Source organism: Suillus subalutaceus (assembly GCF_016647625.1).
Source record: "Suillus subalutaceus strain FC151 chromosome Unknown DFJ58scaffold_15, whole genome shotgun sequence".
Lineage (NCBI taxonomy): Eukaryota > Fungi > Basidiomycota > Agaricomycetes > Boletales > Suillaceae > Suillus > Suillus subalutaceus.
This window is the reverse complement of record NW_024540264.1, coordinates 277,648-305,527: the sequence shown is the minus strand read 5'-3', so window position 1 is coordinate 305,527 and position 27,880 is coordinate 277,648. Positions and strand designations below refer to the sequence as shown.

The 27,880-nt window shown below is 49.1% G+C and overlaps 8 protein-coding genes across 8 annotated transcripts; 4 read left to right on the top strand and 4 right to left on the bottom strand.

The window, feature by feature from the left end:
* Positions 1-2: 2 nt before the first annotated feature.
* On the bottom strand, positions 3-4,731 carry DFJ58DRAFT_768234 (uncharacterized protein). The gene is made up of 8 exons (XM_041388928.1): positions 4,396-4,731; positions 3,256-4,358; positions 2,999-3,185; positions 2,754-2,950; positions 2,561-2,697; positions 2,327-2,509; positions 1,760-2,275; positions 3-1,711 (listed from the first exon to the last, which is right to left on the bottom strand). The coding sequence occupies exons 1-8, from the start codon at positions 4,512-4,514 to the stop codon at positions 299-301; spliced, it is 3,855 nt and encodes a 1,284-aa protein (XP_041248139.1). The 5' UTR covers positions 4,515-4,731; the 3' UTR covers positions 3-298.
* Positions 4,710-7,030, bottom strand: DFJ58DRAFT_768233 (Pescadillo N-terminus-domain-containing protein). Its single transcript, XM_041388927.1, has 7 exons — positions 6,829-7,030; positions 6,534-6,777; positions 6,225-6,486; positions 5,288-6,173; positions 5,236-5,267; positions 4,995-5,210; positions 4,710-4,939 (listed from the first exon to the last, which is right to left on the bottom strand). The coding sequence occupies exons 1-7, from the start codon at positions 6,947-6,949 to the stop codon at positions 4,871-4,873; spliced, it is 1,830 nt and encodes a 609-aa protein (XP_041248138.1). The 5' UTR covers positions 6,950-7,030; the 3' UTR covers positions 4,710-4,870.
* Positions 7,031-8,018, top strand: DFJ58DRAFT_768231 (uncharacterized protein). The gene is made up of 6 exons (XM_041388926.1): positions 7,031-7,082; positions 7,132-7,324; positions 7,377-7,397; positions 7,447-7,523; positions 7,580-7,599; positions 7,649-8,018. The coding sequence occupies exons 1-6, from the start codon at positions 7,078-7,080 to the stop codon at positions 7,666-7,668; spliced, it is 336 nt and encodes a 111-aa protein (XP_041248137.1). The 5' UTR covers positions 7,031-7,077; the 3' UTR covers positions 7,669-8,018.
* A 1,364-nt stretch (positions 8,019-9,382) lies between these two features.
* DFJ58DRAFT_116406 (complex 1 protein-domain-containing protein) lies at positions 9,383-10,067 on the bottom strand. Its single transcript, XM_041378699.1, has 3 exons — positions 9,942-10,067; positions 9,808-9,890; positions 9,383-9,753 (listed from the first exon to the last, which is right to left on the bottom strand). Exons 1-3 carry the CDS (start codon positions 10,021-10,023, stop codon positions 9,673-9,675), a joined length of 246 nt encoding a protein of 81 aa, XP_041248136.1. The 5' UTR covers positions 10,024-10,067; the 3' UTR covers positions 9,383-9,672.
* A 15-nt stretch (positions 10,068-10,082) lies between these two features.
* On the top strand, positions 10,083-14,366 carry DFJ58DRAFT_768226 (uncharacterized protein). The gene is made up of 13 exons (XM_041388925.1): positions 10,083-10,457; positions 10,509-10,580; positions 10,629-10,654; positions 10,707-10,876; positions 10,926-11,130; positions 11,181-11,204; positions 11,256-12,065; positions 12,193-12,300; positions 12,338-12,716; positions 12,785-13,055; positions 13,105-13,591; positions 13,617-13,859; positions 13,894-14,366. Exons 1-13 carry the CDS (start codon positions 10,177-10,179, stop codon positions 14,037-14,039), a joined length of 3,222 nt encoding a protein of 1,073 aa, XP_041248135.1. The 5' UTR covers positions 10,083-10,176; the 3' UTR covers positions 14,040-14,366.
* Positions 14,367-17,168: 2,802 nt separating this feature from the next.
* DFJ58DRAFT_654175 (cyclin-like protein) lies at positions 17,169-18,538 on the top strand (the record flags this gene model as incomplete). Its single annotated transcript, XM_041381778.1, has 2 exons — positions 17,169-17,432; positions 17,486-18,538. The coding sequence occupies 2 exons, from the start codon at positions 17,169-17,171 to the stop codon at positions 18,536-18,538; spliced, it is 1,317 nt and encodes a 438-aa protein (XP_041248134.1).
* A 1,352-nt stretch (positions 18,539-19,890) lies between these two features.
* DFJ58DRAFT_904441 (uncharacterized protein) lies at positions 19,891-21,753 on the bottom strand (the record flags this gene model as incomplete). The annotated part of the gene is given in 12 exon segments (XM_041394907.1): positions 19,891-20,076; positions 20,096-20,150; positions 20,202-20,284; positions 20,349-20,625; positions 20,675-20,963; positions 21,017-21,076; positions 21,123-21,166; positions 21,222-21,325; positions 21,393-21,434; positions 21,490-21,495; positions 21,552-21,605; positions 21,706-21,753. The coding sequence occupies 12 exon segments, from the start codon at positions 21,751-21,753 to the stop codon at positions 19,891-19,893; spliced, it is 1,248 nt and encodes a 415-aa protein (XP_041248133.1).
* Positions 21,754-23,554: 1,801 nt separating this feature from the next.
* On the top strand, positions 23,555-26,580 carry DFJ58DRAFT_115988 (uncharacterized protein). The gene is made up of 3 exons (XM_041378698.1): positions 23,555-23,737; positions 23,792-24,558; positions 24,609-26,580. The coding sequence occupies exons 2-3, from the start codon at positions 23,907-23,909 to the stop codon at positions 26,441-26,443; spliced, it is 2,487 nt and encodes an 828-aa protein (XP_041248132.1). The 5' UTR covers positions 23,555-23,737; positions 23,792-23,906; the 3' UTR covers positions 26,444-26,580.
* The last annotated feature ends 1,300 nt before the right edge of the window (positions 26,581-27,880 follow it).

Genomic DNA, 27,880 nt, shown 5'->3' with positions numbered 1-27,880 from the left:
GATCCCTTGTCGATACCACTGGCAGTGGGCATGCATTATACTAGTGAGGCCAGGGACTGGCACATCGCGTGGCGACGCCAGTCGACGAATGCAAGATTTAATCCAGAAACACAGCAAGCCTTGGTCTAGTACAGCTACTGCGGTGAGAAGTTCACATCATAATGGTAACCGCCTATAAAATGCGGTCGTCCATGGAGGCTAGCCTGTGCTGCAGCTCAAAACAATGTAATATGCGGCACAATAGCAATATAATGTAATAGTAGGCAAGTATGTAGGCCAAAGTTCAATGCGAAAGGAACTATCCAAATGAAGAATCTTCCCGAGTCACCGTGGATATCAGGTCATTACAACCATTCCGTTGAGTCTTGCCAAACATCGCCGACAGTCGTATGTCTGGGGGCAATTTAACTAGCGAAACACGTTTCGCTGCTCGCGTCTTGTTCCACTCCTCAGCTTGCTCTTCAGGCGACTCTTGCGCTGTGTAAAACTTCTCGTGAACGGAATGGGGAGTGCTGTCTTGCACGGATAACTCTAGAGAGCTCGGAATAGAATGAGCCGTCCGAGACTCCGAGAGACTGGTCTCGGCCTCTAGGAATGGGTACCCTGAGCCCTCCCCTTCAGTGAGAGGGGAATCTGTGATCTTCGGTGTGTCTAAGACGTTCGACACAGAAAACGCATAGTTTGTCGGCCAGTCTGGACCAAAATCCAGAGCAGACCGGAAAGAATCGTCGATAGAGGACTCCAGAGAACTGGGTATGGCTTTGGAAGATGGTTGCGGCAACGACACATCCAGTGATCCATCATCGGGCGATGACATCGGCTCAGGTATACACCGTCCTCGACTCTGTAAAGTATCCATGGCAGCGTTCAAAGCAATTGTAGCTGCCTGTTTGAACCCTCGCTCTTCTGCTGCCACATCGTTTAGCAGGACATTACGGTGACAAATGAGCCTGGCAATCTCCAGACGCAACTGGGAGATCTGCTTTGCTACATCTTGTACTGCATCTTGAAGCCGATCTCGTGTTGACCGTTGGAAGGGTGTCAAAATTGCTATGTTGCGAGCGAAATGCATCTTCGTTTCGAGAAGTGGCTGCGCTACACAAATCCGATCTTCGAGATCGCCGATGGTGGATTGGAGGAGAATGGTGCGATTGCTTTGGGGAAAGGGATTACCGTCGGCTGTCAGGGAAGAGCGGTGTCCAAGGAAAGGAACAACAGCATCAGATACGTCATTCGAGGACAATGACTGATCACCCAGACTGAGCCGAGCAGCAGCCAATTGCGCTTTCACTTTGTCGAAAGTAGCTTTGAATTGGGATGCCCCCTCTATTTCACGCACGGCAGGAGGTTCATGGGTGACATCGTGCCGAGCTTCGAAGTCCTCTGGGTTTGATCGCTCGATAGCATCTCCTGTACTTTCGTCGGTCGACTTAGTAGCACGAATGAGGGGGCTTTGAGAACCCCATGACCGAATTTTGGGCTGGGATTGCTGCACTACCCGTAAGTCTTGGAGGTGTGATTGCGCAGCAGCAACCCCAGTTAGCGTCACCTCCCTGCCTGTCATGCCAGGGGGACGCATTCGTATCCCAGCAGACTTGAAAGCACTAGCATAGTTGATGCGCGAAACCCATTGATTGACCTCCAGTTCACTTGAAGCCTGGAACAAGATCTGGCGCCCATCAGCGAGGGCCAGGCGAAAGGTGTTTGAATGCTGCAGAAACGTTAACATCGCATAGAAGAGTAATGAAAAAGAAAATACCTTTTGATATGACCGATCGAACACAGCGAGTGCGTCCTTCACCGACAAAACTTCATCAGGTTTGCAATGTATGGTCGACCTCCTGGAGTAATCCGAGGATGACAGAAAAGTGGCAGCCCATGATGGATCACGAAAAAGAAGGACTTGCGAAGTCGTCAAAGCAACACCAAACGACCTCCACTTGCGGTTCGAGGGTTTTTTACCGCCTTCCAAGATCTCGTCTTTGCGGTTCAAAACAGAGACTTTCGACAGCTTAAGCCGCCAAGTCTCTTTTTGAGACGGTAAAAAACCGGGAAGTGCGTTTGTCCCCATAAGTGGAGGATTGGAGACGCTGAGGCCGAATAACCCAGAAGGCAAGCGATTGTGTTCAAAGCAAGTAATCTCTATCGTATCCCCCTGGTCAAAGGCAGACCAAAGTTCGTCATTATTCCAGGAACCACTCGTTCCCTTCCAACAGTATGGGTTGTCTAAGGGTATGTGCTGTTCAACATTCACGCGGAGCGAATCAAGCAAGTGCTTCAAAACAAAGTGTCATTGACAGTGAATTGAGGGAGCGAGACTACTTACATTGGTGATCAAATAATATGGATCAATCTTTGGTCTGCTCAGTAGAGTACCTCCTATGGGTGTCATTGGAACACCAGCGGAAGTAGGAGGTCGCGAAAGACTACCATCAATTGATGGCCGAGGGGGGTCCATAGGGTCCTCGATAAATATGAAAGGAGCGAAGACAATATTATCATAGAAGCACTAGGGCATGAATCAGTTCTGAGGGGTTATAATAGTCAGTTTACAACGTACATCTAGCACTTCGGGTATAATTCCTGAGATAGCCGTGTTTTTCTGATAGTCAACTTTTGTCATCTTGCGCTTATTGGATTTGTTGAATGCATCTGTGTGAAGCATGATGAGACTGAAGGCGAGAATGTATGGGATATCTAAAAGTCCGATGAATACGAGTCTATTGCCTATACATCGGTGAAATCGTGCTTACCGTCGGACATAAATATATCTGGGTTGCACTCAACGTACCGCTTTGCAAAAGCTTCGATCACCCTATCGATTTGTTGTGTTTCCCGGGGAAGACCAATGTGCATTAAAAGCCGACGCAGAGCAACATCCAGAGGATCCCCAGTAAAAGAAAACTTTCCGATGTAAAGTTTGAGAGTAGTTACATACTTGACTTCCGCACTGAGAATCAACTTAGAGTGGTGAAAAGTGAAAAGTGAAGTGGTGTACCTTGATCCCAATAACCCCGCAATATCACCTTTACCAACAAGGGAGGAAAGTCTCTGCAAGAAAACCTCAGGTAACTCGTCCTGTTGAGGTCTCAGCTCCTCAGATGGTACCGATGAAAGTAATGGGGGACGTGATCGAGAAACTGGCGAGGCGGTTATGGAACTGCCGGGAACTGTTCCAGATTTTGCTGAGGCAGTAGATGATGCAAAAAAATTGATCGAAAGCCGGTGGAAGAAGAGGGGGATTCGTAGCAGAACGTGGTCGATTATTTGCATGATTGACGGAGGTAGACGAGGTGAGACTTGAGAGTGCGTTTCCAAAATGTGGAGTTTGTGTGGAAGGACCGGATGTTGTCTGTGGTGACAGAGTAAAAAATGAACGAGTACGTGAACGAACCGAATCGGCAGTCATGGGGCGGCGCGGTGTGGGTCGGGGTGGATGATGGGAAGAAAATGTTGGATTGGCAGTCGTTGAATGATGCTGGGACGAATCAAATGCTGGTAGAATCTTGGGTAATGCAGGTGCTTCAGAGTTGGAGGGAGACGGACGTCTGGAGAACTTCTCTGAGTGACTTCGTGTCAATCTCGAAGCGAATCGTTGCGGTGGCTGCTCAGAAGATGCAAGAGTGTCCGAATGGAAGTCTATATGAAATGGTGATGTCGGCTGCAATGCTGGAAGGGACAGAGAATCAGACGGAACTGAAAGCAGCTGCCGCGAAGATTTGGTCGACACCTGACGAACAGGTGATGATTTGTTGTTTTCACCAGTCGGCGGTGGTTCCGCATCTTTTCGTCTGGAGCTTGATCGTCTCTGACCGAAGGAAAACCCACGAACTCTATCTGCACCGTCAAGAGGCTGAGTTGACCGGTCCGCCTGTTCATGTGAAAGGAACGATTGAGTGCTTCTTGTGTGTCGTAGCGGGAGGGTCGAGTCACGTTGGTTCATGCCAGTAGGTGAAGTAGTGACAAAAGACACTGTATTCACTCCACGGGGAACAGCATTATGATATACATCGAAATATAACGTTGGTTGTGTATGCCTGGGTTCAGCGGAAGTTGGAGGTGTGTTTGCTCTTGGCAAGGTAGGTGAGGGGGCAAATCTGTTTGTGGATATGGGCGACAATGTGTCCAAGGACGTTTCTACAGCGTCGGAATTGCCGGCTACTCTTTGAATTGGAGGAGTGGGCGGGAGCTCCTTGTCCAGCATAAGATTTGAGGGTTTCCTCCGAATGACGCCGAGTTCATCAGAGGGCATACCAGCTATACTTCGGCGAGCAGACACGGAGGCAGGTAGTATCTTTCGTGTCCAGTGAGGAAATGAAAAGAAATGAAGGGGACCATGACTTGTTGTCACTAGTACTCTGAGGTTGGCGGCCGGCGGATTGATTGGGTGCAGACTTGTCACGGTCGGGGAAGACACGACCAGTGCTTCCATTAGCATGGTTTGGAGTAGTATCAGGATAGCAACTGCCCGTCGCTGGACAATTCCTGCTTCCTGTACCCAGAAAGCCAACCATGCTGGAACTTCCAGGCTTCTCTGGCTGTAAGCGGTCAAACTTCTACAAGTGGCTGTGATGAGGTCTAGTGACCGGCGATGATAAGTAAGAGCAATGATGCCAGTTTAGCGAAAAGAAGTTGACTCAAAAATCGTGGGCATGAGCGTCAGTCGCGCTCTCCAGCACGAACGTGATTTCTGAGAGCTAATCAGCCTCACACGTTGAACGAACTTTCAAGATCGTAATATCGTCCTCTTCGGCCCACCAATGAGTTAGCTAATACTAATACTTTTCGTGGGATTCGGTATATTCGCACCGGCGGTGACACCTGTGAGGACGAGCATAGATATGATGGGGACTTAAGACTACAACAAATCTCATAATACCCTGGCCTTCCGTCGTCTGTCCTTCTCAATCTTCGTCCTCTTTTCTTCGAGTTTGGCGTGCTGTAGAACTGTAAGATTAAAACACAAAACCCCATTGGAAAACTCCAGGACGGACCTCAGTAGCTCGTTTTTTCTCCCCGTATTTCATTCTTTCGTACAACTGACGCTTGCGTTTGCTCATCAAAATCTTGTTCATGTCTTCCTCACCACTGCCATCGACAACAGCGTCTTCCTTGTGCTTCTGCTGTTTCTGTTTCTTTTGTACCTCCTTCTCGAAAGTGCCATAGTCGACGCCTGCTGCTTCTGCTGCAAGCTCCGCCGCACGCAAGGCCTCTGGGTCATCTGCAAGCAGCCACCGCCAAGGCAGCCATTGAAGTTACGTCTCCCTCTAATTCCGATCCCATCTACCACAGTCTTCTATCTCCTGACTGTCCTCACTGAGCTGAGCGTCGTCGACTTCGACCAACGAATTTTCGACGTTCGCCAGGCCAATGGTTGGGTCATATGCTCCATCTCGTTCGCCAAATGGTGATAGGTGGGGTGGAAGTGTCTTCCCCTGGGCATAAAGATCCTCGAGCAGGATTTTTCCAGCGTTGATGCAATCAACCACCCACTGAGGTTGTACATACTTCCTTTGTCTTCTACGTTCTCGTTCCTGGGCTGTATCACCCTTGGCAGCGGGCCTGTCAATAATGACATGGGTGATTGCCTCATCATCCTCCGTAAATGGCGAGCCACCTCCTGATGAGACCGGCCAGCCTATACGACCGCCAAAAGACCCGATAAGGAACTCGAATATTGATCGTGATGATTCGCGTGATAGCCAAAAAGTGTATGGGGCAAATATGTTTGTCGATGATGATTTTGGTAAGGATGAGAGTGAGAGAAGTGTAGGGAGCAACGACGGTACATCAAGATCAGATTTTGAAGCTTGCGGTACAAATTCCTCCTCAGCGGCATCGGGAAAGGAATTGGTGCGATCAATGCGATCAAGATCTACATCAGTAGGAGGCACCGAGGATGATTCTGCAGTGATGTTCTTGATTGTCTGCCGGACTTCCTTGCTGGATACCTTGGGTGTATCGTTCTTCGGTGCTCCAGCAGCTGGGTTAGGGTTTGTTGATCGAAGATCGAACGCTCCAACACCAGCTCCAGATTCGTCCTTGCCAGAATCCAATGGTGGCGGATATACGAGTCCAACATCTGTATATAACTTGAAAAACACGAACCCAAGTAACGTCTGGTACAGTTCAAGGAAGGTAAGCATAACACGGACATCCACATCAGATGGTATCTGAGTGGAACGTATGAGCAGCATAGACAGAGATCCAAGAAGATAGCTCACGTTCTGAGGGAACTGATATGGCACGAGCCAGGTTACATTTTGATCCATCACTTCTGCTTGGTAGTATACACCCTTGATAGACAAGAAAACATTTCGTAGTGACCGCGTGTGCATGACATATAATTGCCATTCTGCAGTCAAACGAGCACAGTTTTCGATGAGAGCGGGCGAAACCCGAGGATTGGAAGGGAGAGATGCAAAAAGGTGAATCATACAAAGTGCATCATCGATGTCTCGTACTGCGTCGATAAATGATGGGTACCTAAACTCGATCAGCCAATGCCTTTCAAAATGCCCTGCGTTGCATACCTCTCTTTGATAATATGATCCAATCGGTATACAGGTTTATTATCCTCCAAGTTCTTCGCAGTTGACCACTCTCCTCGTCCAAGTGCTCGAGAGATTTTTTTCGCAAAGGCTTTGTGCTCCCTCAGCTTATTGAGGACTGGTTCATGAGCGAGGTAAGCGATATCTTTCGCATAGTAAAATGACGTCGGTGCTGTTGATCCCTTGTTCGCCCGTTTCTTATGTCTGGGCTCACGAGGGAAGATTCCTATACAACTTTCAGTGGATTTAAATCTGCGAAATAACTAAAACGACGCACCTTTGAGGATACATAGTCGGCGAAAGTCAGCCAGAGAGCACTGAAGTTTTTTCACAGCAGATGACCGCGTAACATAGGCCTTTGCTGCACCAGCCTTTCCTTTTTGTTTCAATCGACCCATGGCGGAGACGGGATGTTTGAGCTATTTCTTGACAAGAGCTCGATGTGTATACTTTCAGATTTCAGACAACTGAGTATTTTCGATCGGTTGTTTGGCCTTCACAAACAAACGCTCCTTACAAGCAAATCATGAGGTAGGTGACAAGGCTCAAGGCACTTAGATGTTGGCTAATAACTTTCCAGTCAATACGTGCATGTACCTAAATCAGAACTCGACGAGGCTCAGCTGCGCCAGCTGGAAGAGCACGAAATCAGCCAGGGGCCCCTTTCAGTGCTGCAACAGGCAGTCCGCAACCATGCCCAAGTCCTCATTTCTTTGCGAAATAACAAAAAGCTTCTTGCTCGTGTAAAGGCCTTTGATCGCCACAGTAATATGGTGCGTTATCCTTTATTATTTGCCTGCAAGTTCTAAAGTTGATGTGCTGCAGGTACTTGAAAACGTCAAAGAGGTCTGTTCTAGTTCATCACTAGCAGAGGTCGTACTGAACTACGGTGCAGATGTGGACCGAAGTCCCTAAGGGTAAGAACAAGAAGCCAGTCAACAAGGATCGGTTTATCAGCAAAATGTTCTTGCGGTGAGTGATATATTCATATGTACTATCGCGACAGGGTGATGATTGTGATCTGTTAGCGGAGACTCGGTGATTCTTAGTAAGTGGAGACACCCTGAAATATTTTTCTCCTTGATAACGTTCTTTAGTTCTGCGCAACCAAGCTTAGATCTGTACCGAACAGTCTTCAAGGGCCGAGTGCACTCTGTGGCCCAACTCATCCCTTGTGCGGTTCTACTCCATGTATAGAATTTTCTCGGGCTTGCTCCGACACTGCACTACATCATCCTAAAAACCACTGAAAATCAGATACTTGTAAAGGAGATACGAATCTATGATGGGGCAAAATTTCGAAAGAAAATGTGATGTGGTTGAGGAGCTACAAAAGTTTCGCTGAAAGTTTTGATATCCCAGAGAATGATAGTACCCTAGCTTACTTGCATTCGAAGCGGATCTGAAAAGTACGTCGTGCATGTGAATTATATTGGGCTCAATCTTCGTAGTACTGTCTTTGGGTTCTCGGCTGGTGCATATTTCGTACCAGTTATTAGCACTCAGGTGAGCTAGTAGGCGGACATGTCACTGGACTGGATGAGCAGCTTGAATAACCTCCTAGCAGGAAAGATCGACAAATGTAAATGCTTGCGCCTTTCTTAGCCTCGCTAAAGAAATTATAGTTTCTTGTACACCTGCAGTTACAATACCCTCCCAGAATGTGTATCTAGGCATGATGAGTTCAAATGGGTGGTACAAGACGCAGATTACCCAGATCATGCAAGTAGTAATAGAGTGTGACGAGTGTCAAAACGTAGGACGGTACAAGCTCGTCGTCACGCATTGATATGAAGAAGACACTGGAAAAGGTGGCTAAACAGAACTCGTCACATTCTGAGACTTCTGAAAGATCTCGCCCAGGCCCCAGCACATATCGAGTCGAAAGGGAGATGGGAGCCTCGAACGATCGACACAGGTGGATCTCTCGGCCAGTGGGAGTTTATGCTGAACATGCAGTTTTTGTCCAACAAATCGTCCCTGGGGGCCTCCTGAGTGCTGATATCATTTCGACGCTGTTAGATCCGTTCTAGATAGCCGTGGCCATCGCAAGGGACAGTCGCAAATTGTTCCAGTATCTGACCAGCACCTTCGACTGTTTCGATGCACAGTGAAAGAAGTGTGACCGGAGCATCAGACAGTTGGGGGCTTACTGCGGTCTAGTGAATATTTGGGAATTATGCAGGCACGAAATACGGGTTTGAGCCCTTCCCTACGATATCCCACGGATATCTTTCTTTGTTCCTGGTTAAAGGTCAGATGAGATCCCAGCCATAGTCACGATCATCCCATTCAAGGAGAATCACCGCACTCCCGACACATCAAGATCGCAAGAAACTGTATCGCGTTGCTCCTCCCTGCTGCGCACAGCTCAGCAAGGTCCAAATATGACAACTCAGGGGCATAATGAAGGTTCGATTCGTTCCTAGCGGTGACCGGCACCCTGAGGGAGCGGTCGTCGCCGTGAAGAGATTATCCTGCTCCGGGCACATTTAAGAGTACCCACACCGCTAAAGCTATGTCTGGCTCATCGACTGCAAAATGAATACCGGAATTTCAATTTGAGTCCCGGTCATAACGGCACGAAGCTTGGACCCTGAACTGTGAACTTGAAAGGACTTTTAGCAACAATTTCGTAGGATGTCCTGAGTGAACAAACAAGAGGAATGGATATCGTTTGTACTTATCTTCATACATTCTTGGGTTGAAGTCAATCAGGTTGCATGATATGCGAGACAAAACCTTACCACAGACCGAAAACCGATAACAGAAAGGCATGTTCAATTAGGGAAGCAATTTTGCGTAGTGTGGTGAAGTGTTCTTTTTATCAGTATCGCGCTACTGTTAATGTTCGCCTCTTGTTACGATATGAACGAGGGTTGATAAACAATACACCTTCATTGTGTGATTTGCGATGAGGATGTGGTGTTTTCAAATCGTTTTTGACACCCGTCCTGATGGATGAGAAGAGTGCGGACAGTTCGTATCTGATCCTTCTTGTCCTGACCGGAATCGTCACTGTATGCATGATACTGCTGCTTGCAACGAAGAAGACTTCCGCGTCCTTGAAGACTCTAGGAGCCTTGCCATCACAACAGTGCTGTTATGACGATGATATAGCCTATAGGGCATGAGGCTGTGATGTTGGAAGTATTTGCCGGATTTCTCGACGAGCTATAGTAATTTTTTCCTCTATGACAACCTAACCTACGATGAGCGCCAGAGGCAGTAAATCACGAAAACGAGACTAACTCACCACGTCTGTCAGCCATTTATTGCGTTCGAATTCACTACGAAACCAGGCGATGGTCTCCGACCTTGCCTGTGGGTCAGGTATGTCTGACGACGGTAATGAGCTGTAGTGATTTTTTAGAGAACACGACAGCGCACATTTGGACGCTCTTATAGCATGACGATACAGATGGATAACTCTCTGCTGCAAAATGAAATACTTGAGACCAAAATCTGGCATGTGCGCTCTTGAATGCTACAAACAAGAATTGTGGCTAGAATTAGAGTTGCTCTGTTTTGCTTTTCCGCTCTTCAAGTCCGCGTTGCTGGCATTGCTATTGGGACGACATTTTACTTCTCTCACAAGTTTCTTCAACATTTCATTCACACCACAATGTCTGGTGTAGAGAATCAGGTCGCTGTCCATGACGTTGTCTTTCCAGAGGATGGTGCTATTGACAACTTATCTGACGCTATGGCCAAAGTTTCTCTCCGACCAGACAAGAATTCATCTTCCCAATCACCAGAATCCGTTGCTGACAGTCTTAATAAAGACAAAAATGATATCCATGGTCGACCCTTTGTTATGTATTCCCGACTTCATCTACTGCTCCTTCATAAATCTCCCTTGGTCTGTACTCCGACTGGCATGCCAGCTTTGAAGGATTGGTTTGGGTTCGTGCCATGTCATACTCCTCGAGCTTGTGGCTTATTCTACCTCTGAAGAACCGAAAGCGACCAAGGCAATCTTAAAAAGGATTCAGAAGCACTTCCTCAGCCCAATGCTCGTGACCGACGGTGAGGGCTGCTAGTAACACCATTTAGACCTACTTAACATCATTACAGCTTTCGTAGAGATGCGGAGGACGGGGGTAAGCATCATAATTACCTTCTCTTGAGACCGGGTCTGATCAATGTCATTAGAAGGCGCCGCCCGGCCTTCTTTTCGTGGAGCTGCCATCACGCAACCTTCGCAAATGGGCAACTTCAAGCACCAGTCCATTCGTGCAACTGACCGAGACAGAGACAGAGAAACGGACAGGGAACAAGAACGTGATTCCCGGGTTAAAGACGGCCAAGAAAGACTACGGAATGTAAGTGACCTAGGCTGTTGCGCGCCAGAGCGCTCATATGTTGTCCAAGTTGTCGGACAAGTATGACCGTGACCGTCGTGCTCTTTCTTCCATGCAGCAGCTTCGAGGAAAGGACAGGGACTTAGCCCCTCACCTTGGTGGTACATCCTCTCGCATAGCGTCCCAGTCGCAGCAAGCTCCGAGTAATCGTCAGTTGGATTCCCGAGAACCTTCCAAAAAGAAAGATGGTGAGACCAGCGAAGATTGGAGACGTGGTACGTTCCCTACCTCACATATAGCCCTAGGTCACTGAGTTGCGGAATAGAATCAACTCGTACAGGCCGTGAACGTAGGACTGAATTTTCTGTTTCTATATAATGACCGCTCATCGTTCCTCTAGGTTCTGATAATCCTCGGCGCGATCGAGATGAGCGTGACCGACCTCGCTCAAGGGTCCGTGACTCTTCCCGCCAACGACGAGATGTTTCACCATCGAGACGAGATCGGGACGACAGGGATCGTGATCGCAGAGGCGACCGCGATGACCATCAAAAAGAAACAACAGGATACCGAAAGGACAGGGAAGACCGTGACTTGGATCGAGAATCTGAGGTGGACGATCCTCGCCGCTGGAGGGACGACGGAAAGCGTGATGAGCGTATAGCAGCGAGACGGGACCGCGAACGAGACAAGGACCGGGTACGCGACCGCACTGCCGCGTGGGATGCTAGCGATCGTCAGGATCGTCGATGGGCTCCCGCCGATGACCGTGATGGTCGAAACAAGCGAGTGGCTGGCCGCGAGAGAAAACCTGACGAGGCGAAGGACAGGGACGATCGCAAGGATCGTGACAGAGAACGTGAGAAAGAGAGAGAGAAGGAGCCTGCATGGATGGACACATACATCCCTTCTTCTGGCAGCAACGGTTTAGGTCGTGCCCCCGGAGACCTGGATGACATACAGGCGTTCAAGCGAGAGATCAAGGAGAGAGAGCAGAAGGAGCAAGGTACTACTGCGCAAGACGATGATCGTTCTGGTGACTTTGAAGGAAAGACGAATACGTCCGAACCACACCTGGACGAAATTCAACTCTTCAAGCTGATGATGAAAAGGGAAGAACAAAAGAAGAAAGCTGACCAGTCTCCCCTTGCGGGTCCATCGTTACTCGCAGACGCATCTTCAGATACCAAGGACTCAACTCCTACGAACGGCAAGTCAATTCTTTCTCTCGGGCAGGCTCAATGTGCTAATACACGGATAGACCTGTCATCGACTGAAGCAACTGCAGAGCACCGCACTTATCTTCCACCTCAGCCAATTTCTTCGCAATCGTCTAGCTTCTCCACCTCTACCACAGGCTGAGCCAGCTCCCCACGATGGTTCTCGTGTACCCCTGTCTATGTTATCGTCCCCATTGTCCTCCGTTGCACCTGGAGTATCAGCAGGTGCCCACGAATCTGACATCGACAAAGAAAAACCTAGGAGGTTCTCGCTTCTTCCCCAAGCCTATTCCTACTGATTTACCGGCACCTCAAGCTTTGCCAAAGCCTTCTATCGAAGCGCTCAGCGCCCCTGTCCCATCAGCTCCTCACACTGCTGCTCCGCCAGGTTGTCGTCTTCTTTCTTTTACCTCCAAAACTCCTCAGGGGTCTGTAGGTCACACCCCTCCTTCGTACACAGGTTCACATTCCCCCGTGTCTCTGTCTAAGAATGGCACACCAGCAAGCAACTCAACCATCCTCTCAAATGGACCGTTGTCAACTACACATCATAACGACAATATGGACGCTGTGAGAGCAACTCGAGGCTTCTCGCCGTTTGAGGAAGCTCGGGAAGGACTTGGGTTGTCGCCTTTGGATGCGTTCCGTCGAGCTTCTGTTGCACCTCCTGGAGATCGCAATGCCTTTGGGCATATGAATCCTCGAACAGGTTGACTGTACCCATGAGCGGGCCTTTGCCTAGCCACTCTGTTCCGTACGAGCAATTGAACTCTGGAATCGCAGCTGCGAAAGGCAGCCGGTTTGCGAAGTTCTTTGACGGGAAAGGGAGAGATTCTCAACCAGGAATGGGAAAGGTTCCAATGGGTGGCCCAACACCAGCACAGAGAGGCGAACTCAGTGGATACAATGGAATACCAACCGGCAATCCGGATGCTAGAGCTATGGAAGATATATTTGCCATGTTGAGCAACTCAGCACACGTAGGTCGTATCAGCGTCTACCTGTTTTCGGCACTGATATCAGTTTTAGGGTCAGAGGCCTCATATACTACCAGAAGCGTTGGCTTCAGATGCTGCACATTTCAATCATCCCTCCAACCTTCACCATCTTCAAAACCAACTCGGCCACTCCCAGCACTATCCTGGCCACACCCGTCTGGACTCATTGTATGATAGCCGTCTTGACGACAGGAATTTTGTCCCTGATGGCATGGTGCCCGGCTTACGTTCCGCTGCCCCTCCTCGGAGTAGGCAAAACGGCGCCATGCTCTCTGACATCGATGACTCTATGCAGTTTGGTGGTCAACGCGGTCCTCCTCAAATGTACCAAGGATTACACCAGGCGAACATGAACCGCAATGGAGGCATACCTCTCCAATCATCCCAATTCCGTGGTGGCCCTTCACCGAATCCCTTGCAGCCTTCATCTCAGCGCTTGCCGCCTGGTTTGGCTAATTTAGGTGGGCGACCGCCTCATGAGCCTGCTCAATTCTTGAACTCGTCGATGGCTATCCCTGGTGGGCTTCACGGTCCGGTGCATAGTAATGCCGCCCTCCAACAGCAGTTTCAACAACTTCCCTCCGGGAGGCGTTGGCTTCAACGGCGCTCCCCAAATGCGTGTGCCTCACCCCGGAGGAACTCATCAGCTGCACGGACACAATGCCATGCAAGGCCTGATGCACCCTGGAGGTCTTAACCCTGCGCAAGCCCAGCTTCTGGGGTTAAATGGTGCTAACGGTATGCCAAGTGGTCTCCGTGGTCCTAACGGAGGTTTTGGACAACAGGGTCCTCAGATCCAACCTCCTCTGCTCTCCATGAGGCAGCAAGCAGCAACAGCAGCAGCAGCAGCAAATCCCTCCACACATGCTTCCTCTTCATTATCAACAGCAGGGCCCACCTGGCTCAACCAACCAACCTGCCCACGATCTCATGGCGCTCTTGATGAGCGGAGGAAGAAGGGAGTGAGAGTTTTCACGAGCTACTTACGGTCTCTTATCCTCTCCCAATATTTTCGTTCACTCTCGGACTCACCTGATAATTTTCTCTCGTTAGTTTAACAGTTGTGCTCATACTGTCCGTCTATCATGTTTCATTCTGATTCTCTGCAAGCGTATATTATTGACCATTTTGGGCTTGGCTGCATTGAAGACTTCTCCGATGGATGGCTGTTCAATCCGCGTCTGGGACCTGGTGAATCATTGAAGAGTTAGCCACGTCAACCGCTCAACGGACAATATATTAATAGCGGCTCATAATATTGAGTTCTACTACCTGGCCTGGATGTGGTCTGATCCTCTTGAACGTGAGTATTTGAAACGCCACCATCATTACGATGGGCGGAGGACCTGCGACACAAATACTCATGGTTCTCGCGGCGTTCTACATTTGGGCTGCAGAAATGAATGGAAGGAGTACCATGCTCATAGATATACTAACTGCATAAAGAAAGACATATGTACAGTCTAACGTACGTAACTTATGGATCTCTCGATGCTCGCGCCGCACTGGTTCTGAGCTTCTGTAACTGCTGTGCAAGGAGTCCATGGCAAAATGCTTTATGAGGATAATAATTCTTGCGACCAGCGAACATCAATCGTAGATTCCTTGACGGCGTGCACTCCAAACTTTAAACATTTGGAGCTTGTTTGGAGTGTTCCATAATCTATGTCTGAAAATTCCGTCGTAACCACGAGATTAGTGACAGGCGGCGCCGCGCTCTTTACGGCTCTTTTCACAAGTCGGATAGCCGTGGACATAAAACAAGCTGGTGAGAGGTTACACTCTATCTCCGAATCATATAGATCCTCACTGCAAGGTCTTTGAGTGATATCCAACTAGTAATATTCATCCGATGAATACGTATACAAGTATGAAGAGTTAAAAGGGAATATTGCTTCAGACTGTCACGGTCTTGAAACACTTACATATGTCATGTATTTTAGGGTGATAAGGGGTGATGGGTCCTGACTCCTTGCATACCATGATGGCGCTGAGTGTCAATGACAGTCTTCTACTCGGTCCCCCCCCCAATGATGTGGCATTTTCCTAGTGGGCCGCTCAAACTGTTGCTCTAGAAATCACTTGATTCGGATAACATTAGATCATGAAAGGGTCGTCCGATAGGGACGCTGCCACCTTCGATGATCGATTAGGGCGATGGACCTATATGGACCGATGGCATCATTAGACGCTCGATAAGAGGTGACTGATGGGAGGTACGCTGTGGGAGCTTGGAGAGGACACCCTGGTAGCCGAACTCATAAGGTATCTATAGAGGAAATTGTGACAACTAGATGCAACTCGGACAAGAGTCCGATGGGAATCCTTTTGAGGAGAGGTTAAGCCGCAGAGAAGAATGATATCAAAGTTACATAACCTACGCCTGCAGGCAGACAACGTGGACTTGATAACTGCCAAATCAGAACAGACTATGTCTGAACTGAATAATTATTGCCGCGAGAATCACAAGTTTAAGAAATAATAATACATACCTGATTGCTTTGACAAAGGGTTAAGCGGTACACGCCTTCTCTGCATTGCACTCGACAATTACCTCCTTCCGTGATTGAAAATTTGTAGGACTATAGTGTTACACTCATTCCTGCAACTACCCCTCAATCCCGTTCCTCCCCGGCGCAAGCCAGTTTACGAGTACAAAGCCACGTCCGCTCTTGTACCCGTAACACCACACACGCTCGATTAGCTTCGAGCGACTCTTTATAGTCGTTGCTCTGCCTTTACTCTACTAGAATCAAAACAACTCACTCAGTCTTTCCTTTGCCCGGTCTTCCCCTGCCATTCATTCAACAAGTTCCCTGACAGCACTATTTTTTGCCTGAATAATTTGTCCTAATCGCTCCCCCACACCAATTTTCTCTAGCACATTCGTCGGTCACATCTCCCGAGGCCGCTTGTAAGTTATCCGCGCATCCGATACCATCGATTGTGACTGATGTGAAATGCTTCGGTATAGGATAGCCAGCACACCGGTGTCGGTCAACATTGTTCACAAGTACGTACCTTATGGCCCTGACAGCGCAGACCAAGCTAACGGCTGTTGATAGCAAGACCCGGTCAAACAAGTGTATTCGAGGTGAGGCTTATTATTGATTGATGTCATTCTTTTGGTCGCTGTAAAACGTGGGGTCGTGGGAATATGCGCCCGTGCCCGTCCCTTGTTGCGGGGATACTGAGATCTCGCCCGAGGTCGTTCCAGAGCCTGCAGGCCTGAGCGCTCATCTAGGGCCTTTGGGGCAGGGTTGAGGAACATGTATAGTCAGACAGATGCCAAGGAGACTAACTGTCTGATTCCCCTTGCTTGAATATTTCTTGTCGTTGTCGTTGCTGCTATGGTATATTTTTGCATGATTTTGGACCTTTCACAGAAGTTCACATGAAAGTGGTCTTTTTTTTCTCTTTCAATTTCCTTTTTTAATTTCAAACTACTTGACGAGCCGATTCTGCCGTTTGCATCTTATACTCTTTTGAGTGTCCTCACTCTCTTCTTCTTCAATCAACATAGTCTTCTCATCAAGGAGACTTTTTTCTACTCTTCTAAGAGTCTTTTTTTTGTAGTACCTGTCCTCCTCCAACCCTCTCTTGATCTCCCTATCTTTACTCTTTACGACCATCAACGCTGACCACGACTTGTTCATATCCAGTCTACACGCACACGCCACTCTTCACCGCCATCACGACAACCCTTTGTTGTTCGCCCTCGCATGATCAGTTTCTGACTCTGGTGAGTCTGCTCTTCCCAGATCTCGCTTATCTCAAGTGGTATCATGTCGTGAGACCGCGCATTCCAAATGTCATTCCCCAGATGTCGGCATGCTGCGACAGAATGAATGCCTTTCATTGACAATAAACAAACAAACACACGGTGTTCGGCCGTTTTCTAGTTGTTGCCATTTCTCTCCCTTCATACTGTGAGCGCTCGAGGCGCTCGCTCATTTAATCATGTCTTCTCCCGCCTCGTTTGATAACATCATTGCTGATGCAGAGTCTACTCCTCTCTTCGCTCAATTACCCCCCTCAAGCCCACTATCGGTCGTACGCTTTCCTAGATCGATCTCACCCGCCCCTTCTTCAGTTATGAAAGATATTTCTACGACTTCTTACCGGAGTTCTCGAAATGCTGCGTACCCCAAGAAACGGCCATCACCTTCAGGTATATCGAAGCATCACAAGACGCCCCCTCTCGGTCCTCCTGTAACCCGCCGAACCCCTTATTCTGCAAAGGCAGCACTGTTGCAACAGCGACAACGTCAAGCTCAAATCACTGCTCTTCGCAGGCAAGGCATTTTCCTGGAGGAGGAATACCGGGAAGACATTCGTTTCTACATGCATGAGATGGAGGTTTGTGCGACTTCTATTACTAGCTTACTTGCGACCTAATCCTTCTGGTATAGCGATATACCATGTCATCCTCGCAGTCGATGGATCAGCAACCCGAAATCCGATGGCACATGCGCCCATGTCTCGTCGATTTTCTCGTTGAAATTCACTTCACCTTCCGACTCCGACCTGAGACGTTATATCTCACTCTCAATATTGTGGACCGTTACGTCTCTCGGCGAATAGTTTACATCAAGCACTATCAGCTCGTAGGCTGTGCGGCGCTGTGGATTGCTGCCAAGTTCGAGGATGCAAAGGAACGCGTTCCGACGGTCCAAGAGCTTGCACAGATTTGTCGTGACACATATGACGAGTCCGCTTTCATTCAGATGGAAGGCCATGTGCTCCAGACCATTCAGTGGACGCTAGGCCATCCGACTGCAGAAGCATGGCTCAGACTCATGTGCTGCGAGCCATCTGTCGAGGAAGAAAAGGTCCAGCATGTTGCCCGTTTCCTGATGGAAATTACTCTGTTTCACCGAGAGTTCATTAAATATCCTCCCTCCTCGATAGCACTTGGCGCACTCACGCTAGCTCTCTTCCTATGCGGTAAACCACGCCGCATCTTTGAGGAAACGGAGGAATGTTTGGAAATCGTCGATTGTCTCGATAATCGCTTGGCTAAGCATGTCAACGACCTTTCGGAGACGCTGGTAAAAAAGTACTCCTATGCCTTCTACTCCAAGGCGGCAACATTCGTTGTACAGTACTACCTCCAGGGTGGGCGGTTCGTCCGGCAGTCCTTCATTACTCTTCCGATGACGCCCACTCGCCCATCAATGTCTGGTGCCAGCACGCCTATGAGTGCCACGACATCCATCTCTGATTTATCTGATGATTTCCCTCTGACTCCAACGAGTCCCTCATCGTTCTCCCCCGAACCCTTCTCGAACTCCTTCCTATCAGAAGACGATAAGGAAAATTTACCAACAACGTTTGAGCCTGTCATCAATAAACAGCGCACGGAGGTCCCACCCGACCATTTTCTGCCTCACGACTTCGTTGCTTTTGGCCGTCCAGCCTTGCACCACTTGAATGGCTCACCACGAATGACCGCCGTTTCATAACGTGCAGGTCCGTACGTCAATTCCATCCGTGTCGAAAAGACTGTTTCAACCCCCGCAAAATGTAATACCACACTACACGCTCAGCCACTCTGTGCATTGTCTCTGCAAGTCTCATCATCCATGCATCACTTTCTTTTTCTGCAATCGTCTCGTTTCCCATCATCCATCCCGCGCACAATCTACTGTAGGGTGAGCGGTTACCCTGAGAAGTCGGATTCGCACCAGCGGGCCGATACTCGATACAAGAACGGGACGGGTGACATAGCTGTCCTGTACCACTCTCCTTTCCGCTTGTCATCCTTCTCAAGGAAGGTCTGCCTTGCCATATCTGGTCGTCCTGCCAAACCACAACATTATCTGCATCATTCCGCTTGTCAGTCTATGCATCACCCCACCCATCGATCCCGCCCATCGTAACTCCCTCGACTCCCGTCTTCTTGCAACGAACCAGGTCGACAGCCCCTGTCCCATTCTGTGTCTATCGCATTCGTTCTATATTATTCTTCACTTTATCGTATTCTTTAAATTCCGTGTCAACTATCTGGTTCGTTGTGGGGCGATTTCTTGCATTCTCTGTCCCGTACCCCCATCGTGCGAACCGCATCTTTGTGCTTTTACTCTCCCTTTCATTTGCACACTGTCCGCGCATCCATCCTCGTCATTGTTGCAGCAATCACTCTACCGCATCGAACTTGTCTACAATTACATTTGCAATCTGAAGGGCTCAACGGGTGTTTCCATTATACTGGTAGCGCGCTCATTTTTAGCGAGAATGGAATCGGTGCTAGATTCTCTCCGGCGGGACGTCCATCAGAACAGGGGTGGAGTATATATCCCCTGCACAGCAAAAGATAATTTCAAATATCCGGGGTGGAGACTAGGAGCTGATAAGTATTATAAGAAGCTAACAGAGTACGGGTTGTCAGTTGATGGATAGATTGTGACCGCCAGTCATGAATCGGCCTCCCACACTTTTGTCAGATTCTCAAGGACGTCTCGTTGACAGTGGTTCTTCCTACAACGACCGAAATTCCATGTTTCAAACTGATCGACTCGCTTCCACAGTTGGGGTGCCTGTTATGTTCTTCATGCGAAGAGAACAGCAGACAAAATAGAAATCATTATGGCAAAGGAACGTTAATGAACAAGAGTGGACACAGCGCGCGGGAATGAGTGGAAACCTACATTATTGAAATCAAGTTGCACATGCTCAACATTATTCATGTGTCATTCCTCCGCGGCAGTGGCACGGAACCCGGTCTTCCCTAATACATGTTGATCCAATACAATGATTTTGAGGACACTACAACTTCGATAAAAAAACTGTTGTATGTAAGATCGTCAAGGCAAACTTATTCCAGTATCCATTGGTCTCCACTCTTCTTGATACCAACGGCTCTCTTCTCGTCCAAACTGATACGGCCAGCGTTGAGAATGGCAGTTGTAAGCACGGTGTTGGCAATGGTCGGATAGCCGTGACCATCATAATCAGAGGGTTTTGCAATGCCAGCGTTGACCTCTCGCGCGGCATCGATGAACTTTTCGATAGAAATATACCCATAGCCCCGTTGTCCGTCGAGAATGACCGGTCTCGGATGGCGAATATTTCATACTAGTGATGAATAGTTAAATTCACTTTTTTTTTGCAGGCCAAGGAGCTCACTAGAAGGGATTGTACCATGTCTTGCCAGTTTCGTCGACGGTGATGTCATACCCACGATGAGCTTGGTCAACATTTATGTCACCCTGAAAAACAAATCAGTAGAAGCTTTACTTTGCCACAAGAAAGATAGTCGTGGGACCGACCCACTTTCGAACCCATATAATACCAGTGCTGGGCAGAGTGAATACCCGCCTTCAAAGGCGCGGTCCAAGATGCCGTGTAGACTGCTGTGCCCTTGTGTCCCGGGCTCTTGATCGACTGCCAGTCGACGAGGAGCGTGATAGTGTCTTCTGTTTGAGGGACACAGTTGTATGGCTCCCCCGTGGCGATGCCGGTTGCTGCACTGGCAACAACTCGCGTGGGTACTGCTTTGTCTTGGAGAATCCAGCAGCAAATGTCAATGTGATGTGACGAGAGATAATAGCTGGATCAACTGTCAGCGTACAAATTAATTTGTAAACCGAGGAGCTCACCTGATGTCTGAATCCTTGCCAGCCCAAGCACGGAAAGTTTCTAACTGACTCTTCGGCTGGCTCATCCATGCGTTGAAGAAGTTGAATTCACCAAGTGCCTGTGCTCTGGCTTTGGCATCGCTATACACGGGATCAAAGCGCTTATGATGCTCCACAAAGCAAACAACGTTGTACTTTCTCGCAGCTGCGATAAGTTCATTGTGATGTGATAACAATTTCGTTGCGGGCTTGGTGACGAGAACATGGATGCCACGTTCCATTGCGTACAAGCAAATGGGGTAGTGGGTGCCTATCAATAGGTCTCGTTACTAGATGTTAGACACGCGAAAGATCGAAACTCACTATCAGGGGTAAACACGATGACAGCATCTCCGGGAGACATTTTGTCGATGGCATCCTTGTCTAGGAGGGTAAGGGCATCTGCGCAGTACACTCAGAACCAACTAACAAGCCTCAGGATCAATATTTCCCTCTTTTGGGTACTCCTCAAAGCTGATCGGCGATCGGCGGTTAGTCAAGAACAAGCGGTATCAATGCAATTACGCACGAGGTATTCATATCCCTGTAAACATTCTCGATATTCTCTTGTAAGTGTTGGCGTATAGCAGGGAATTTGCCACCATTAACGCCGACCATTCCGAGCTTGCCGATCTAACGTTAAGATAGATGTAAACACGGAAAATAATCGTTCCACTGTCAATATGTCAATATTACGCACTTTGCCTAACCTTCGAAGATCGAACATCGTAAGGCCAACCACCTTATGTCACGAACTGAGTCATTGATTAAACGACTATGTCAGGGGACGCGCATACCCCAATCTACGAAAGCTAGGCCTTAGCGGTCAGCGAAAATAGACAAGACAGATGTATGACACCTTCTTGTCGGATGTAGAGGCTCCAGAACCAGTCCATCCAGTTGTGTACTCTCCCTGAGGATCACGTCAGAAGATAAGACAATTGCCGGCCGATGAACACTCACAGTACCACCTGTTGCGAGTAGATTGCCTAGTTAGAATTGTGCCAGGTGACATTGATCAGCTTACACATTAAAACGTTCAATTTACTGAGGTTCGACATAGCGATGCTAAGGACCAACGATTAAGATACCAAATGGAAGAAAGGATTCAGGAAGTGGCCAGTTGTCTTAAAACCCAGTAACGGCTCAACGGCCCGAACGTGCATGACAATCGGACCGCATATTGGCATCACGCGGGCTTTCCCTGTCGTGGGTCACGGGGAGGATGACTAAGCGCGTGTCGGCAGCTGTGCGACGACCCCGGATAGCGCGCGCTCGCTGTGTGTGCCGACGAGCGGAGGCTGATGCACGGGGAAGAAGTCAGCGGGGACGTTAGCATTGACGTGTGTGGTACGGGGCGCGGAGCGATATACTTACCTGCGAGGCATATGCTGTAAACGCCTCGGGTAAGTAGAAAATTGACTTCGGCTGCCGAAAAATGCTGCGTGTCCGATGAAGACGAAAAAATCGAGTCTGACTCTGGGACACGCTGCCCACCTGAGCTCCTGCCAAAAAGCGCGTGTCCCAGAGCGAGGTGAAATGAGGATTCTTGCCTGGGACACGGGGGTTTCGCCGTGGAGCCAGGCCCGGATGCGAGAAGTACGGAATCATGTAGTGATTTTGCAGTCCATTGTGCTGTCAGTGGCTCAGAAACTCGAATTTGGCGGCTAGAAAAAATTATCCCTTGCACGGCACAGTATGCCACACGTTCCTTCAACGTACCCAGAAATTTCTGCCACGAAAACGCACGTCTCTGTGCTCGAACGCTTGTATCGTCACTTCGGGTCTTCGATAGTCACGTGAACCGGGAAATTCCCGGCCCGTTACTGATCATGAGACCACATCGAAGAGGGAACTTCCAAGGACTAGGTGAAATTGTGATGTCACGAGGACCAATCGTGCATACATTCAAGCGTAGTCCTCCTAATGCGCTCGGAGAAACGGTATTGGATACGCGCTAGATGATCCACCAAATGCTATATGCCATTCCGGGCTTAAGTTGATCCCAAGCCTAGCTTCCGTGGTTTCGATTGCAGGGCGTTCCAGCCAAGTGTATGTCGTCATCACTGCAACGGGCGGTTGCTGGAACAGATTCTAACTCGAATAGGTGTTAAGGATACGAGGAGCCCTCGCTGCATGACCGTTAAATTTATAAAGCCGTCTACCCATGTCGATAGCCCATGTGACCATTCGGAACCAGCACAGTGATGTTAGATATTCCAAATTTCGCAGTCCTGCTGACTACTAGAACTTGGAGCTTGGAGTCTCGAAGCTTGAAGGAGATGGAAGCCAGTCCTTATAAATATCGAACCGCTACGGTCAGCGACTGATCCGTACAGAACTTAGAAGGGCGCGGAATCTCCCGAGAAGGTTGCTGAACTTGCAGGTTTGCACGCCAAGTCAAGCTCTCACAGATGCCTCGCGGAAGGTGTGCAAAACACCTGGGACACAACAGCTGCTTCCTCGATTTCTTGGTATCCACCCTTACAAGTGTCGAGCGCCTCGGGAACATCGGCACGAGCCAACGACACGTCCACGGTACCAGTTGCGAAGGTGGATTCATTCACTACACCATATGTAGTTCGCTTCAACCTGCCAGACTTGTTCCTCTGGCTGGCTAGCGACATTTAGAACACTGATATATAACAAAATGTTCTGATCGAAATATTCTGAGCACAGTTACCGCAGTTTGCCACATATAATAAGCATCGTACCTTCTCTGCCATCCTCTGCACCCAGAGCGCCGTCGTCTTCATCTTCCATGATGATATAGGTTCAGTACAAACTCGTCCAACATTCTGATCTTGTACCGAATTGGAAGAGTCAAAGAATCACGAAACTAGCACGTGTTTCATTTACTGTTGTGACGTCACAGGCCTTAAGCAAACCTCGTGGCTACTCCTTAGCCGCGTCTCCAATTTACTGGCTGCACACACGCAGCGCGTAAGAATATTCTGCTGCGCAAGCGTTGTCTGCGGAAAACCTCGCCTTGTGTGCCTTGCTTTAATCTGCTGTGAACGGTTAGCGCACACTTGTCACTACCAAGTAAGCTTAATCGATCTGGGCTTGATGTCCTTCCTTTACTAACCTTGCTGCCAGCCGTTTTCCGCCTGGAGTCCATCCCGACTCTCCGTGCCTTTTTCTCTCTGGCAATATCTGTATCACTTTGTTGTATCTGCTGGACGTCACCTCGTCTCGTCCAACCATCACAAACATGCAGCTTGGCTCTGTGACAGACTCTGGCTTTATTCCAAGGAAAGAGTTTATTCGTGAACAACGAGCTACGAACATCTTTGGCCTTCTTGCTATATCTGGCTCAAGTTGCATCAGGCTTTATTCCTTTCCTCCCGATGTCATTGCAGCTTTACGTCGACTCCTTGATCACTTTTACCTGACAGGTGGATTTCGCGAGGATACACAACAGAACTTCTGGGAATTCACCATAACTCAAAAGCCCTGGAATGCACCAAAGAGTCCTCGTACAGAGCGAATTCTCCTCGACATACTCGCTGTCATATATAGGTTTGGATACACTATACTATCTACCGTCGATTATGGTCGGGAGCGTGACGATCGTTTAGCCATCTCATTTTCGAGGCCCCTTTTACCTTCTTCGCCTGCTCTACCTCCTGCCCCAGCTCCCGCTGGCTCAGGGAGTAATCTTTCGCACCAAACGGGGCTGCAAACGGAGAGAAGAATGCCCTTTGCCATCTCATTTGTCTCGCAGACCATCATGCGAGTCATCAATCCACCACTAAACGCAACTCCAGCAATTCTCCAAGCCGTGCGAGGATCGTGGCCTCGGGGCGTATTGTCGGAGAAGAAAACGGACAATGCGTATGAATTCAAGTTGAAGGGATATAGCTGTGAGTGTCCTTAAGTAAAATTCATGTAGGTTTTAAAGACTTTTATGCAGGGTTCCACGAAGACACATTTGCGACAGATTCTCTGCGACACATCCTTTCACTTCTATCATCCCTCGATGCTCATGCATGTTCCCTTGTCATTTCGCTGGCGATCAATGGCCGTTCCAGAGTCAAGGACCTATGGGTCTTTACTGGCCCTGTCACTACTGAGACTGATCCTTATTGGCCCGAATCTCCTATAAGCCAATCCGGCTCTATGCTGGATGTAAGAAGATCTCATCGGGTGTCGACGCCCGAACCACCCGAAGCGGGTATGATCCCCAGCTCTTTGCATAGAAGAGCCGCTACTGGCCCTCAGCACCCGCCTCACGGCTTGCCGTCCTCTCAGACGTCACCTCACCACGTGCGGTCGGCCACAGAATCCATCGTATTACCTCCCCTTGCGACAAATTTGCCGCCTCGTGCAGCGCCAGGCAATCAAATGCGAAAGCCTGCACCCCGCGCACAAGTTCCAGTGTCTGTTGACTTCGACGCTCCAGATGATGAAGAACACGGACGATTTCGCACTTCTCTCGCTAGCGCTGTGCCAAGTGGTTGTGAGAACATGACTGGTATAGGTTCCATGGCGCGTAATAGATTCACTTCCAATCTCATCTACACAGCAACCCCTGGCCCACTTCCTGAATCGGATCATCCCACTGAAGACGCTGTATACTCGTCGCCACCCCCTGAACGACATCATCATAGACCGAGATCTCGATCTCCGTCTCCCCAACGCCGAGTAAGCGCTCTGCGACCGGTATCGACTCGTTCGAAGACCCCTCCGCTCCTCCGATCACATTCACCACCTAGGGACCCTCGCACCCCCTCACCGACGCCTGCTAGCCATGATGTCTCGATGAATGAGGGCCCGCCTCTCCTCAGCCCAGGGATGTTTCGTATGAGAGACTCAGCATACTCTGTGAATACTATTGACACGGACATGTCTTCCGGGGCCCCGTTCAAATGGCCAGGACTTGGCCGGCCAGATGGCATTGAAAACATTGAGGAGGTGCACGAGGAGCCATGTGAGGAACCAATGCCGCGTGTTTTACCTGGCGCATGGGAAATGTCGCCTGAGGAGGAGCACCCCGAGGTGTTGTCTCGTATGACCGTGCCATCTATGGCCAATGAGCGTGGTCTCCATCTGGAGCACAGAAGAAGTCCAGACAAATCATTGCATGATATCGATGCGAGGATTGCTTCGCCGGAGCTGGTTAGTGATCAGGCTGTGCGCAAGAGTGAAGCGGGGCTTATTGGGATGATTTCTCCCCCGAGGCCTCCTCCTCCACCGATTCATCCTCCATCGAGGGAGAGCCTTTATAAAAGAAAGGCATCAAGTTCAACTGATCCACCTGCATCACCTATAAAGTCTGGCAGCCGTAGTGGGAGTGGTAATGGTTGGGTGCTTGTGAACGTTGAGGGCAAGGAACACATGACAGCTTCCACGTCAACACCAGTTGGTAGTCCCACGTCCCCGACACAAGTCGAACGTAGAGGGAAGCGCACTACAAGTGCTGCTGCAGAACGGGCCTCGATGTCCGCTGCAGCAAAGGCGATTGCCGTCATTGACGCACAAGACACGAAAACCAAGAAGCGCCAGTCCACTGGTTCTGGTCTACGACGCTTGCTATCTATCTCGCGGCCTGGTGCCAAGGGCGCTGACGAAGTGAAATCTGACCCTCGTCTCGCTGCTCTACGCTCGAAGGAGTTGGCTTCCAGCGAAAAAGAAAGTTCCAAACTCACCTCCTCTCGCCAAAGGCGATTTCGCAACAAGTTCACTCGCCTAGGAGCTTCAGAGCCTGCAGCTCTGCCACCAGATCGAGTGCGGGTCAATCTGAACTAACTTTTCCATTCTTTCCGTACTCGATTCCCTATCCCTTACATTATCGACATATGCCTAATTGCCTCTTTACAACTCAGCAGCATATGACTCCATAACCCACATTTACTGACTTCTTTGTGCATTTCGTTTGTCGCTCATGTAGTACTTATGCTTTACCTCTCTACAGGCGCCTTACGACAGACTGCTGGTAATTTTACGGATACAGCATATCGCTTTTCAAACTGATGTCAACTTACTCTTCATCGCCTGAAGGTTTCTGTCACCTCCGTACTTAATGCGTCCAACTTTCGACTTACTGACAACTTCCGTCAGCAAAACCACTTATTCCATTGTGGCTGAAATACTTCAGCTGCGTGTAGATTATTTTCGTGCGCCACTCGGATGCCGTTCCCACAAGAAGATAGATAGCGACTTCCATTGCACGTCTGTCATCTGATGTCTTTCACAGCGAGTAGGTCAAGTGCCTCTCTAAATTCGTCGACGGTTGCGCTCGTGCGCCGTGCGGGTACGGGCATGTACCGACCTGTACCCGCGGTAATATTGCGATCATCCGCGGGAGCAATGATACAGCTTAGGTCTAGTAATAACTAGCACTCGGGATCTTCATCCGAGGGATCCGTTCACGGATGCCTTAAGTATGGTCCGCCATTGTATGCAAGCGGAACAACGCGCTCAGGGTTATCATGATACCGTGGGTTGCATCTTGCAACCGTCGTGTATTGGTATTTCCCGGTAAGTATAGGATACTCTCTCAGTTTGTACTATGTCGTCAAATGTCGATGAAACTTTCAAGTTGGAACTTAATACCAGTGAGGGCCCGCTCATGATGGTGCAGACTTGTCGGACCGTGAAGTTTATTCCCGGTTGTCCGACCGAATTCGTCAGCAGTAGATACAACTCTGGTCTGCTGCATCACCAGCTTCGTCAACGGATCGACTGTATCATTGCCGCCGTTGATATAGGTATGTGATCCAGCTTTCGACGACCTTAATTGTCGTTCATCTCGAAGGATTTCACTGGGAGATTAATCAGTCTTGAGATGCAGGATATAATGTACATTGCAACCCCTGGAATACGTCCACTCGGTGCTCTCAGAGGCTCGTTAGGAAGCCTTACCAAATGTGGTGTGAGAGCCGAGAAACCACGGAATACCTGTGGCATGCCTACCTGCCGAATCGCCGTGCTGGACCTAGCACTTCTGCCTGACATCATTACAGCTTCAATCACCATAGAGATCATGGGAGGTATGCGGCGACAGGCGTCACAGGGACAGGACCATCATGTACGCCTTCGGGATGTCATTCAAGCGAACCCGCATCGACTTCTCATCGATCACCAGTCTCTCGTGCACAAACGACAGCGCGGTATACGGCTGTTTCCAGCCTTCACTGTATTGACGAGCAATAGCCTCATATTACCGTTTGTGCTTTTTCTATG

Coding starts and splice junctions, on each gene's coding strand:
- DFJ58DRAFT_768234 (XM_041388928.1), bottom strand. CDS start 4,514: ATGGTTGGCTTTCTGGGTACAGGAAGCAGGAATTGTCCAGCGACGGGC. Junction 4,359..4,395: donor GTCTTCCCCGACCGTGACAA/GTCTGCACCCAA, acceptor CGCCAACCTCAG/AGTACTAGTGACAACAAGTC. Junction 2,510..2,560: donor TTATACCCGAAGTGCTAGAT/GTACGTTGTAAA, acceptor TTCATGCCCTAG/TGCTTCTATGATAATATTGT.
- DFJ58DRAFT_768233 (XM_041388927.1), bottom strand. CDS start 6,949: ATGGGTCGATTGAAACAAAAAGGAAAGGCTGGTGCAGCAAAGGCCTAT. Junction 6,778..6,828: donor CCGACTATGTATCCTCAAAG/GTGCGTCGTTTT, acceptor AAAGTTGTATAG/GAATCTTCCCTCGTGAGCCC. Junction 5,211..5,235: donor CTTCAATGGCTGCCTTGGCG/GTGGCTGCTTGC, acceptor GATGACCCAGAG/GCCTTGCGTGCGGCGGAGCT.
- DFJ58DRAFT_768231 (XM_041388926.1), top strand. Junction 7,398..7,446: donor TACTTGAAAACGTCAAAGAG/GTCTGTTCTAGT, acceptor ACTACGGTGCAG/ATGTGGACCGAAGTCCCTAA. Junction 7,600..7,648: donor CGGAGACTCGGTGATTCTTA/GTAAGTGGAGAC, acceptor AACGTTCTTTAG/TTCTGCGCAACCAAGCTTAG.
- DFJ58DRAFT_116406 (XM_041378699.1), bottom strand. CDS start 10,023: ATGCCAGATTTTGGTCTCAAGTATTTCATTTTGCAGCAGAGAGTTATC. Junction 9,891..9,941: donor TGCTATAAGAGCGTCCAAAT/GTGCGCTGTCGT, acceptor TACCGTCGTCAG/ACATACCTGACCCACAGGCA. Junction 9,754..9,807: donor ATAAATGGCTGACAGACGTG/GTGAGTTAGTCT, acceptor ATCGTAGGTTAG/GTTGTCATAGAGGAAAAAAT.
- DFJ58DRAFT_768226 (XM_041388925.1), top strand. CDS start 10,177: ATGTCTGGTGTAGAGAATCAGGTCGCTGTCCATGACGTTGTCTTTCCA. Junction 12,301..12,337: donor TGCACCTGGAGTATCAGCAG/GTGCCCACGAAT, acceptor AGAAAAACCTAG/GAGGTTCTCGCTTCTTCCCC. Junction 12,717..12,784: donor GGGTTGTCGCCTTTGGATGC/GTTCCGTCGAGC, acceptor ATCCTCGAACAG/GTTGACTGTACCCATGAGCG.
- DFJ58DRAFT_115988 (XM_041378698.1), top strand. CDS start 23,907: ATGCAGCTTGGCTCTGTGACAGACTCTGGCTTTATTCCAAGGAAAGAG. Junction 24,559..24,608: donor CAAGTTGAAGGGATATAGCT/GTGAGTGTCCTT, acceptor ACTTTTATGCAG/GGTTCCACGAAGACACATTT.